This window comes from Seriola aureovittata, chromosome 22 (assembly GCF_021018895.1).
Source record: "Seriola aureovittata isolate HTS-2021-v1 ecotype China chromosome 22, ASM2101889v1, whole genome shotgun sequence".
Taxonomy (NCBI): domain Eukaryota; kingdom Metazoa; phylum Chordata; class Actinopteri; order Carangiformes; family Carangidae; genus Seriola; species Seriola aureovittata.
Window position 1 is genome coordinate 4,134,190 of NC_079385.1, and position 13,560 is coordinate 4,147,749.

The 13,560-nt window shown below is 41.9% G+C and overlaps 1 protein-coding gene across 12 annotated transcripts in view; it reads left to right on the top strand.

The window, feature by feature from the left end:
- nav3 (neuron navigator 3) overlaps window positions 1–13,560 on the top strand; it is a 448,944-nt gene that overhangs the window by 337,794 nt on the left and 97,590 nt on the right. For all 12 annotated transcript variants that reach the window (XM_056367406.1, XM_056367407.1, XM_056367402.1 and 9 more), the window contains one exon: window positions 7,073–7,141. In XM_056367406.1, the coding sequence (XP_056223381.1) occupies window positions 7,073–7,141 (69 nt within the window). The remainder of the gene's footprint in view (window positions 1–7,072; window positions 7,142–13,560) is intronic.

Here is a 13,560-nt window from a genome sequence, read left to right on the forward strand (position 1 = left end):
TAACTCAATGTAAGGGATGGTGAATTGTCCTAATAAGTGTGTTGTACAGTAGTGTTGGCTCACAGGCAGCTAAGCAGTAAAAGCAAAGCTCTGTCCCTGTGTGATGTAAATAGACAGAGCAGCCATTAGAGTAGCATCTAAAGGAAGGCCTGACATGCCACACATGAGCAGCATTCCCCCTGACTGGATCAAGTTTCGGCCGTGCTGTGTGTGTGTGTGTGTGTGTGTGTGTGTGTGTGTGTGTGTGTGTGTGTGTGTGTGTGTGTGTGCGTGTGCGTGTGCGCGTGTGCGTGCCCGTCCGTGCCAGTGTATATGCGTAAAATCGGCGCAGTGAGAGCGAACAGTCTTAGTAAGATGATATTGTCGAGAGCTTTAGCCTTACTGTGTTTGGACGAGTTAGGAAATGGTGGCGGTGAGGTCAGTGTATCGTGTGTGTGTGTGTGGCAGGGTTATTAGGGGCACAGCTGCCTCCCATTCCCACCCTCCTGTAGCCCCTCCTCACCCTTACCCCACACAACAGGTGGAGAACACTCTCACACACATACACACCAAACAGCGAAGTTCGAAACACACCGCTGCATAAGTCCGGCTACGAAAACATGCCAAACGAATACACACACACACACACACTCATGAAGCCATTACAGAAGCTGTTCTTTTCTACTGTCAACAAATACAAGAGTGTGTCCGGGAGATATTTAAGGAGCTGGAACATTTAAATTCATGAAGGAATCTCTCAGTTCATTTCCAGATAGACCCTCTGCCCTCGCTGTCCACAGCCTCAGTAATGCCTCTCTGCCCTGGGCTGATAAGTTCATCACATCTGAATGCTTAAGGCCACAGTGGAGGTCAGAGAATCAGTCCATGTCTGTCAGTGATAAAGTAAGCCATTAATCTGTGAGTGGACCGTTCAGCCTCTCTCTGTAGCACAAGAGAGTCTGGAGAGGTTTAATGAGTCTACAGGAGAGAGAAATCAGGAAAACGTTGCTCTCACGTGATCACACATACTGCGTGAAGTACAATCACAAACTCTGTCCCACAATGTTCGCTAGAGTAGCTGACGATGACAACTCACTGTCAGTTTAAATCTCTTAAAGTGGCTATATGTGAATGAGCATTCACTCATTCATACCTGGTTTAACAGTCTCTGGAGTGTGTGTGTGCGTGTGCGTGAGCCAGCTGATCATGAGTGTGTGAGTCAAACGTCAGACACAGATGATTTGCGACCATGTGTTGCTCTTGAGTGTTGCGTCCCATGCTCTTTGTTGCTATGGGAAGAGCTCACATTGCAGTGGACTTTTTATATTCGTAAAGGAAAAATCCGCCTAAAATTCTTATTTGGGATTCTGAAATGCTTTTTTTTTTTGTTTGGTGTTACAATTTTCTTTTGCACACAGGAAACATACACAGGAGTTGGTTCCATTATCCAGTTCCATTTTTAGATCCAGTTCCAAATTGGTTAAATGCCTGGAAACATTAATGTACAACTCCCCCATCAGACCACTTTTTCCACCTACGCGTTAGTTATAGTTGAATCCATCAAGTTCAGCGCATCCAAGAGCATTGTGTGCATTGGAGAAGAAGCAGGTTACACTTGCAACCATAGCTTAGATTTCTGAGCTGCAGTGAATCCCACACATTCACACCATCCATGTGAAGGTAGATGTTTTTTGCCTGCTTAGATCTGATGCATTTCAGAACTATATTACATTACATATATGTGTCAAACATGGTTGCTCCTAAACTCTTGCTTGGTGTGTCTTTATGAAACTGAGTAAGTTTGCTTTCTGCGCACTTTTCAGATTGTACATTGTCATCTTAAAACTATATTAAAGATTTTGTAATGGTCTTTTGTTTGAGGCTTCATGCCTGACTCCTGGTGCCACGCTCCTCTCCCTTTTCGCCCACTATTCAAAACACTGAGATGTAATTAAATCTATTCATAAAATTTTTTTCTAATTCAAATTTTCCCCAATGATGAATTCCTGTAAGCTCCAGTTGACCCTGAAGATTTAGCATGTCTGAGTAACTTCACAAAATATAAGATAAGCTGGGAGAATGGATGTTTTAAATTAAAAATGTTAAGCTTTTCAAATGATCAAATTATCTGTCTCATAGATTTACACAGAGACACATGCTCCCACACACTCTCACACGCTCACACATTTGGTCTACTGCACATCTACAGTTGTGGTATGGGGAGCTTTCTATAGACAGCACCTGCTGGCCTAACTGGTGTCTCTGGGACAGGGAATGGGATGTGTGCGACTCAGTGTGTGTGAGCGTGTGTGTGCAGGGGGGGAACTCCCCATTGGACAGATCGCGACAGCCCGGAGCCACAGGAGGTTTTCAGAGCTCTAGAAGGCAGGGGGGCCCGGGCCTGGCAGGGCACAGTAATACCCTCCCTCTTTAACTCACCATGTCCCGGGGCGAACAAGTTGACCCCCTGGTCTGGCGCTCCTCACGCCTGCCCACCGCCGTGTCTCGCGACAGGAAGAGCCGCTTGCCTTATGGGAGAGCCAACAGCCTGGCCAAGCCTGACTCGTCTCCTAGGTACAGTCTCAGCCTGAGCAGCGAGTGTGTGTTTTTGTGGTCGAGTCCAGGGGACGGAGTTGGGATCATTTTCACATGGTGATATGAGGAGGATGGAATAATGTTAGTGGCATCATGAACTGGTAAATAGTTTGGTTCAATTTGTCCTGTTTATTGTTTCAGAGTCAGAGTCCGTCATACATCATGGATTAGTGCTTTTATTGTTGTAGCTTTTATTACAAGATGTTAACAGATATGGATATTATTTTTTCTAGCCTTTCTCATAGGCAACTTATGCTGACAGATTTTGGTTGCAATCATTTATTAGTCTTGTCATCAGCTTGCTCAAAGAGCGGTAGATAAATCCATCTTTTATGCTGCATGTATTCCTGTTTTTTTGCTCCACTAATAAGAAGAACTGTTTGGATCTGATGCTCTTTCCCTGTTTTGTTTGGTAACTGTCTCCTCCAGACATGTTCATTAAAATACATTTGACATTGAAGCAACATTTACTTTTCTGCTGGAGACTGAAAACTGACGTCATGGTGATGAGTTCAAACACTGGAAATGGCTTCTGTGATTTTCAGGCCTGAGATTTGTATTCATTCAAATAATAACTGTTATCTACAACAAGCAATGTGGGAAGTAACAGAGCATCATAATAGTATTGCATAGGTTTTTAGGGAAGAAGTTAAGATGACTGTTTAGATGCACAAATTGTCTGCCTTTAACAACAAACACACTACGGTTTGCATCGTGTCTCCTTCTAACCATGACCGGGATCTTTCTCTAACTTTAACCAAGTACAGTACCTCTAGTTTCCTAAACCAACTGCGACCAACTAAAACTATAGAAGGTGGTGACATGAATCATCTTTGTGACAGACATTTGTAACAGTCGCTGACAAGTGTCATCTAGCAGCTCAATGAACACTCATTTGGGTTGTTTTGACTGACAAGCTAGAAGGAGGGTTGAGAAGCGAGCGCCCCCCCCCCCCTCCTGGACATGAAGGTCAAATGGCATCTCATTACCTGCTGTCATCACACTGGCCTGAGCTCCTGAGCGCTGCCATTTTGGATCTAAAACCCATCAGTTTGCGTCTGACCTCAGCTGTGGCCACAGTCAGGCTTAACCTGATATTACTCACATTTAATAGGACAGCGATGGCATCCAATATCACTTGCATGTGTGTAGCACAATGTCCTGGTCGATTAAACGGAGGGGCCTTTGATGTATGTTGTATTCAATCAAAAGTGACAGACTGCACTGCCCGCCCACCCCACCACCACCCTCCCTTTCACCTCCACCAGCACCCCATCTCCTTCCCCTGCTCCTGGATCCCTCTGTGTGTTCTGGTGTCTCTTTTTCCACATTGGAAAGATCATAAATGTAGTGGGTTGGCACTCCAGGCTGGCTGCTCTATACCATTACTTTCTTGTTTCATTGCATTTTATAAAGTTGGAGGTGAGGGGGAGGGGGTCAGGACGGGTCCTGTGGTGGGAAATTGTGCACCGGTATGCCATTACTGTCATATACAACCGTGGGCTTGCTCCTACATGAGCTGCACTTAGACTACTTTTCTTAGACTTCTGCGGCCTTTGCTGACTTTGAAGATAACACTTGTTCCTCCTTGCTAACAACCTTGCACTGCACTCCCTCTCTAACAAAAAGAGAGAGAAGACAGAGAAAGCAAAGCAAAGGATAAAAACTTTACTTAGAGAGGAATGCGATGCATACATTTATGCCCGACCCTTTTTTCTTTTTTCCATCAAAATGCTGAAGAAGCATTTTAGAGTGCGGCTGGCTCCATTAATCTCTGTCTCAGCTTGTCTTTTCTGTGTGCTGAGTGTCATTTAGGGTATTTAACAGAGCACAAAACACACTAACGGGAGCTGAAATGCACTGCAGGTTGTGAGGGGTTTCGGGACGTTAAGGGGAATGTATTTAGTTGTCAGACACCATTAACCAACATGTCATGTATAATATAGTTCATTAATAACATGATACAAAGGTGCTTGCCACTATGATGGGAAACTGCCCTGAACTTGCTCCCCCATGTTTTCTGCTGTCTGCTCTGAAGCTTGTTAGTATGACATGGAAGCATGAAAACCTGCAAGGTCATCATCACAGGTGGTTTCAAACTGAGGCTAATTGTCTAAAGGGAGAGAAATAGATGGTGAGAGGCTTGTGTGAGTGTATATATATATATATATATATATACGTTGCTTGTACTTATTACAACTCTGCTCACCTCCTCAAAAGATCCTTGTCGTTTACAGTTTGAATTCTCTGAACAAAGCACTAGCGCACTAGAGAAATTTATTCAGTCAATTAATAGAAATCACCTCAGCAAGGCCTAAAACTTCTGTCCCACTCTTGCCTTTATTATACATCTGCTGAAGAGGAAATGATGCTTGAATAAGAGGTTGCTGTGATATTGATCAGTAATAAATTTTATGAAAGTCATGGTCAGTTTCTTGATGGTATGTCTGAGGTGTGCAATCCCTTTCATAAAGTGACTCATATATTTTCAAATGTTGTACTCGAAGCAGTACTTTTAGTTTTTGAGTTGTTTGCTCTTTTGCTGATGAACTCACATTTTATTCACTCTGCTCAGGGTGTCAGCTAAATGCATGAATCTGTTCAAATGTAAAAGTCTGATTTCGCAGTTGTTGGCATTTGTTTATGCAAAACTGACAAGTGTGCACTAAAAGCAGAAAATGAGATGCGATGATTGCTGTGCGTCATTCAGCTACCCAGTATAGGTAGTTTATTGTCTCTGTCCACTTTCACTCACCAACGCCAAACCAGCAGCCCACAATCACAAAACAGAGAACAAGTTGTTCCCCCGTTGTCAGAAAAGAAGGACGTCTGAACAGACTGCAGTGTATGCTGCTTCCTCTGTGCTCCAGTTGAAGCTCTGGTCAGTCTAGAGGACAGTTGTATGATGGTTTTGCTGCTGAACGTCTTCAACTACTGCGACTCCGTCCTGAAGAGGAACTGAGAGGAAAACTCAGGTTTCTATCTCTGTTCACCCTGTTGAAGGTACGAGTTAAAGTCTACAATTAGCTGGAATTCTTCTTTCCAGAAATGCATTTATTTGTAATGTGTCAGTCAAACAGGGGGACTTTGCGTGTATAAGATATTTAATGCTTTATTAAAATTATTGTGGGACTGAAAAACAGTCAGAATTTGTTGGGAATAGAATTTAGCCAACAACTTACTTTACATTAGTTAAGGCTACTGTGACCAAACTGCTTTTGAAATTCATCCTTCCGGTGAGTTTGTGTATTATGATCATTTAATTATTTATTTATTTAATTTTCTTTAATTACACAGTGAAATACTTATATATTTCTGTAAGTGCCTTCAAAATAGGTTGATCTGTGTTAGTAGCAGCTAAATTTGAAGCTTTAAATCCATTTACATAACTAATAATGTAAGCATAGATTCACTGAGCCTGCCATAGCACTGCCAGCAATATATACAGTAGTTTGATTGAACTTTAACACTTACTCTTTATTTAGCTTCAGTTTGTGAGTTCAAATTTAGTTTTCTTTTTAAACAGAGTGAGAAAGTAGCAACAATAGCCACTTCTGTGATAATGCTAATATTTCACTAGCTAAGGAGCAGTTAGCTTGAATGTCCATCAGGATCCCCTTCCTCTTTACTCATTGGCTGAAATACAAATGATACAGGTACTGGTACTGATACTGGATACTACTGTTTTTTGTGGGTTTTCAGTTGTTACTTAGCAATACATAATAATTATTTCCCAAAGGCATTTAAGGCTACTAGCTAAAAAAAAAAAGAATATACTGTATGTCTAGATGATAGAGAGGCCAACTTTCAATAGAGGGTCTGTTCATTCAGTTTGTGATACTCACATGATTTGCAAGTCATACACTTCACACAGGACATTTACACAGAGGAATAAACAGCCTTGCCACCTGGTCTTTAACTTTTCATTGTTTACAGGGTGTACTATGATGATTAAAGACATCTCTTCATTCATAAAGCACTCTACAAGTAGCTTAACTACTTCCTGTCAAACATGAGTGCAGCAGCCAGCTTTAATTCCCGTCTCTGTGAATGACTAACAGTGAGTGTTTGGTTATAAACTGTGACTGGTGCTGTGGGTATTTCCTTTGCCTCTGCGTATAGTGTGTTTTTTGGGACTTTCTTCAAACGGTGCCTCCACGAAATTGATTGTGAAAGTTTTTTGGGCCATTTCATCTCAGCGGCCCTATGAACGAATGTTACTGGCTTAGTCATACGTGTGTGGTAATAAACATGTGTGAGCCATCATGTGAAAAAATCAAAGAAATGTTTGCTGGCGTGCTCCAGTATGTGCCATGTGGTTCTTCTTTTCTCTCCCTGCTTATCTCTTCGTTTTCCTCTCGCTGTTTCTATCTGAATACCTCCTCTCACTCACATTATTACATTAAGGCATGGATTAAGAAAATTCCAGCAAGACGCTGGTCTCATTCCTCATCTGAGTGTGTTAACAGTCTGTCTGTCATCTCTGCTCTCTCCTCAGTCTCACAGCACGATATGCAAGTCCTCCGGGCCACAGTGGAATAGGGTCACCACAGAAGAAAAACACACGGTAAATATGGGACAAAATTTCATGTAACTTTTATTTTGCATGCCTGCACACGTTTGTCCGTTTTGCGTGATGCTTTCATGTTTTTTTTGACACTCTGTTACCAACCGAGCGGGGGGGGGGGGGGGGGGTGTCACTGGTTAAAGGTCAGGGTCAGCTAGAGAACAGCTGATAGGAATTCAGTGTTCTGCTAAAGGATGCTTCAGCCAAGTGTAGCTGTGTCTCATGACAGCTTAAACCAGTGACTCACAGTGACAGAGCAGTCTCTCTCAATGTGCTTAATGTTCATTATTATATTCCCTACTATCTTTTCACAGGTGATTCAGCCTAATTAACCTTTTCAGTTTTGAACACCCGTAGTGTGACAGATCTTTTCTGGGAAATATCCTTGCTTGTGTTGTTTTTGTGTCATGTTGTGGTTCTACTCATTAAAGTCAAGGCTACTGCAGCCAAAATGACACACGTGTAATTGTGAAGGAGATTTCTGAGAATGTTATTTCCATGCCGGTCCATGTGAGTAATGCGCAAGTAAGCAAGTGCTGATAATTACAATAATTACAATGAATTACAGAGTTTTATTTGAAATGAATTGCACCAAAACTAACACAAACTTTAAGTAGCTGTATTCAGGTTGAAAACAGGGCCATCAAAGCAGAATACACAAACAATTAGAAGGGCACTCAGATCAGGTCAGTGTCAAACAACATACACCAGACTTCATAGGGAAAAAAAGTACTTCAGTACTTTTGGCCTTATTCTGCTGACGGACAAACAAACAAACACATGTGAAAACATAACCTCTCTGATGGAAACTTAAAAGAAAAAAAATGTCAGTCATGATTTGATGACTAGTGAATGCTGTAGTGCATAAGCACAGCAGTGAGTCCTTTGCCACAAAAAGAATTTAAATTGAGGGTCACCATGCAAGGCTTTCACACAGGTAGTTTACTTGCACTTAAACCCTATTATCTCTGTCCTCAGTCCAGAGCTCTTACCACTTGAGCAGTGCTGTTCTGTGTGATGTGTCTTTAGAGAATAACCCTTTTACACGTCTTTGCAAAGAAGGTTTTGCGAGTTAAGCTGCCAGGCATTATAATGACACTCTTTGTGTTTAGTGTCATGTGTGAGATGGCAAACCTATCACACACACAGCTGTAAGTGTTCATGCACAGATTTGGGCATTAGCACAGTACACACACTTACCAAAAGCATACAGATACAAAGACATGCTATACACATATGTTCATATTAGACATGCACCCACAAGCCTGCCCACACATACTGTATGTGCACACCCCAGTGTCCAGTTGTCTGATGCTTGCAGCATTTGTTCCAGGCAGCTCAGAGGCAGTGGGAACCAGCGTGCTGGCAAATAATTCCTCTCCAGCCGGCACTGAGCAATGGCAAAAATGCTGCAGCAAGCAGCTTCAGCCCTATGGGTGGTAATCTGCCCTCTCACAGCACTGACAACAAACCTTGCTGCTGCTGCTGCTGCTGCTGCTGCTGCTGCTGCTGCTGCTGCTGCTGCTGCTGCTGCTCTGCAGAAATAGCTCACTAATTCCTGCACACTGATGAAGATACGCATGCAACACAAATACAAAAACAAAAACTGTGTCAGAGGTCAGAGAGCATTGACAGTGTAACCATCCCTCTGTTGCCATGTGATTATAATGTTTTCTTTCACCATGAACTGCCTTATTAAGTAAGAAACTTTCAGCACTTCTAAATTGGGACAACAGTTGATGTATCTCTGTCCTGAATGTGTTGAAAAATGTTTCCCTCAAGGTGCTAAAGTCTAATGGGATTTCTGTGCTCTTTATTTTAGGCCGAGCTAAAGGAAATAACCTTTTTACAACATCAACTGAACTTTTTACTCCTTTCAGTTTTTTCGTAACAGGTGCAGAAACACACCCACTTAGTGTACCTACCTTCTCAGGGGAAGTGTTCCTATTACCATAGTTGTCCTTCTCTGTCTTTTATGAAAGTGAAGTACACATAATGAAATAGCTAAATAAGCATGTCAGAGGCAGCAGGTGTGGTTTCCCTTGGTGGCTTTTGCGATGTTCTGCCTTCTGAGTATGAGACTCTGTGTCAACACAGAGCTTTTCATTTACTTTTGCCACCCTCATAATGGTTTGCTTCATGTCATTGATTCTTATTCTATTTCCCCTGTGATTGAACTGAGCTACAGTTCTCTTTGATGAGGACATGTGACCAAAATTGGGCTGAAAGAGCTTTACAGTATGAATAAAGTGATCCAAATAAACCTATTGTGACTACAAAGCAACATGGGTATGGTTACATGCTGACTCCCCCCCTAGGCTCAGCACTTTCATATGCTCTCCTGACAGCAGCCTTTAAAGGACCATAGCACTGTGATTTCAGGTTTTGTCTTTTTAAAGACCCCCTCCGATGAAAATCAAGTGTTTTAAACTTGTTAACATCCATATGGTGTTTTTTATATAAAACAAGACATATCATGACTGAAACAATCAGTCAACACCATGACATCATTTTTTTATGTGGGAAAACCATGTTTAACTAAATATTAATCATAGCAGAGAACATATCTGGAGAGGAACATTAAGTGCAACTAATTTGTACCTTTTTGTAGATTTTTGCGGCCTTGCAGTTTTTCTTTTTCAGTTATTTTTCCTACAGTTCCATGCAGCCATTGATTTCCATTGATTTTCTTCACACTCAATTAGTAGTCTCTTGACACTTGTATTGTATCATCCATCACAGTAAACATAAGTCTGCACAATTTTTTGTATTTCAAGAGTCTGTTCATTGATTTTCATGAAATACAGAAATGAATGCAAATCAATGGCAGCCTGGAACGGTCCAAAAATACATTCGAATTTCTGAAGCAGAGCATGGTTTGTGAAGTGGATAGCTAGGGTGCAACACACTGGTGTGGCCCTTAAAGTTCATCATCAATGCAGCAGGGGGGGATGTTGGACAGCTTGTTGGCCACCTGCCCACTTGTGCTTTTTCTCCTATTTTATTAAGTCTTCGGTGACCTTACTTTGCCTTGAAGGAGGTGTGAATGGCAGATCAGTTTCCTTGCCCTGTGGTAAATAGAAGATGTTCTTATAAGAATTAGGCATGAGGTTGGTTGAATCTCCAGATTCACTTGCAACACCTTGGCAGGGGAAATGAATAGGAAATGCTCTCTCCTCTGCAAGAACCATTGGTGATATCCGGTGACTGACAGGCTGAATAATGTGATGTCCAGCTCCTCTCTTCTCCTCTTCACCCTTCTCTTCACCCCACTTACAGGATACAGATCCTGCAAGTGAGAAGTCTGTCCTAAAACAAAAGCACTGTCCAGAATTTACATCGTATTTCCCTCTCCACCACCATTTTGCTGATGCATTATCAAACATGTGTTTTGGAAGATGAAAGAATCTGATGATAAAAGGAACTACCTCTGATTTCCATCTGAATTGCCTCAATCTCTCGCTAATTTTCCCTCTGTTTATCTTTCACTTTCTCTTGTCTGGGTTTACAGCTATAGTATCAGCTCTCTGGGTCTCCCCCTCTCTGCATCATGTTTTATTCCGCTTTCTCGCTTCTTTTGTTCTTTTCATTCTCCTTGTTTTTTTAGATTTCATTCCTAGACCTTTTCTGTTCCTCTCCTTGTTGTTGGTACCTTTGAAAGCTCCCAGCACTAAAGCTACTATTATCAGTGCATTTATGTGTGCGTGCATGTTGTTGTGACATATTTCATTTTGGCACCAAAGTTCCATGGCTGTCTTCTTTGCTGTGCTGCTTTCTTTGCCTTCTCTCTCTCCTCCGGCTCTGGATTACAGTATGTGGTTGCTACTGTATCAGTCCGTCTGTGTCAGCCCGGTGAGGCGGCCTCAGCTCTGGGCTGAGGACCACCTCTGGCTGCAGCTCAGTGAGATCAGCCAGGCAGAGCACCAAGTCTGTGCTCTCAGACCTGGATCAGCATCTCTAAACAGTCCGCTGTCTGCAGTCTGTCGTCACCGCTGCCGATGTGCAGTTGGATGTGAAAGCGGGATGTGAAAAATTCAAAGGAACTTAGCGCACAGGACTGGCACATTTGCTGCTTCTCGATGTCAGGTTTTTGCTCTTGAGCACATTTTATTTCTGCACAATTGTCGGCATGAAACAATGTTTGCATTTCTCAGCACATGAACTGACTTATTAAGCAGTTTGGCTCTGGCTTCATGCTGTGCGGGTTACTTAATCGCTGAGCCTTGTTCTATTTTTTGAGCAGATACCCAAACTAAACTTGATTTTCTTTTTTGCTATTATAAACCATTCAAGTCTCTCCGCTGCAACAGCAGAAGTGCTGACTTTTTATGGTTAAAAGCATCATTTGCTTTACTCATGTACAGTTAATAGTGTTGCCTTCCCCTGTTTCTTACGATTGCTTCCTGTTAAAGGGTTTTCTGGGGAGTTTTTCCTCGTCTTATTCGAGGGTATAAGGACAGAGGATGTTGTAACGCTGTTGAGGCCCCTTGAGGCAAATTTGTGATTTGTGATATTATTTAACTTGGCTTGACTTGAAAGCAAAAGCTGTCCAGCTGAGGTGACGTTAAAAGATGAACTGGGAGCATTAGTTTTGTCTGGAGCAGAGTTATTTGTGTGATGTATGAAAACCATTAGATCACCAGCTTTTAATTCTGTTGTGTTACTGACCTTCAAGTGTTACAGGGATACACCAGGGAAATAAAAGACCGAGTGTGGCTCCTTTACTAAATAGTTTTAGTGTTGATTTGGGAACTCATTGACTTTTTTTTTATCTTTAGCTGTTGACTGATTCTCTTGGAATCAGTGTGACGAGTCAAACTAAAGTTGACCTGAACCAAATCTAAAGCAGGAAGTAGTGAATGTGAGAGAAGTGAACTGTCTCGTGTCTCTTCCAGATGAACTTCAAAAGGAAGAAAAGAGCACTGCAGGCAGTGTGGGAAGATATTTCTATATAATCAAAGATGTTTTTTCATTCATGCTACATGTCAGTCTGTTCCTCTATTTGTTTATTTTATTAAGTAAAGGCCTGAGAGACAAAATGGAACATATTAAATAAGTTTTTCTCCGCTGAGAGGTTTTGACCACTTCAGGATTCCATCACTATAAAAAAACGTTCCCCCTCCGACATCTCGGCTCCATCTGCAACACAGACACGAGTGACATATTCGGCGTAGCGAATCGATTATCTTTGTTAAAGGACATCACGACAGCTTTCAGGCAGAGAAGACAGAAAGACAGGAAGTTGTTCGAGTCTATTCAAAGTTTCTTCTTTCCCTCTTTATATTGACCAAGACCAGGCTGTGAATGAAAACAACTCCAGCCCTGTAATCCAAGCAAGGTCCTCACTCAAGGCCCATGTTTTCAGCATTACCTTTCTCTGCTCCCACCTTGCCACTTACTTTTGTGTGTATGTGTGTGTGTGTGTGTGTGTGTGTGTGTGTGTGTGTTAGGTTCCCTGCAGTTTCTCTGCAGTCTTTCTTTTTGTGCATTGCTTCTTTTGTCAGACATGCAATTCAAATGGATTCCACTGTACTGATATATATTTTACACTACCTTATATATTTTGGCGTAAAATGTTGTCTTTGGAATCACATCCAACCATTTACTGTGAAGATTAATAGTAGTAATATATTAAAGTTATCATAAATTTTGTCATGATCCTCAAACCAGCTGCCAGATCTGTTTTTGAAACAACGTACTAACAAACAGATGAGTGAAAACATCTGGCAAAGTGCACAAAAAAATGCAATGTAAAGTTATTGCGCCATAACAACAGGTTTCTGATGGTATAATTACTTTAGCGCTCTCCTGAGAGTCGTGAAAATCCTCCAGCTGCAGCATGGCAAATCAACATTTGACACTGGCAGCTTTCACTCTGATTATGTGAGTGCGCGCGCGCATGTGTGTGTGTGTGTGTGTGTGTGTGTGTGTGTGTGTGTGTAAGTAAGAGAGCGAGAGAGTGAAAACACAAACCTCCCAGCAGGTGTGTGTGTGTTAGCCTTTGTGTCTCTATACAATGTGAGTAGTTGTAAAAGAAATGAAGAGTTGCAGTATGAAACTATACATGGTAGGAGGATGAAAGAGGGAGGACACAATAAAGGACATAAGAAATGTCTCCAACACCTATTTCCGTCTACTCAAGGTTCTTTTTTCCTCCCGTAACATAACGTGTACTGACAGATCTCACTGAGCCGAACATTTGTATCTGTCTGGATTATCTGTCACTTACAGAGTGTCAGTTTTACCAAGTTCACCTCCTTCTTTCATCCTCCCTTCTCAACCCAGACACACACACACACACACACACACTCTGTCTTAAAGTGATTTATCTTCATCTTACACACCAAGCTCAGGGTTAGTATTCATGACACAATGGAAGGACTCTTTCAACTTATACCTCACTGCCTGTTCTGTTTCTT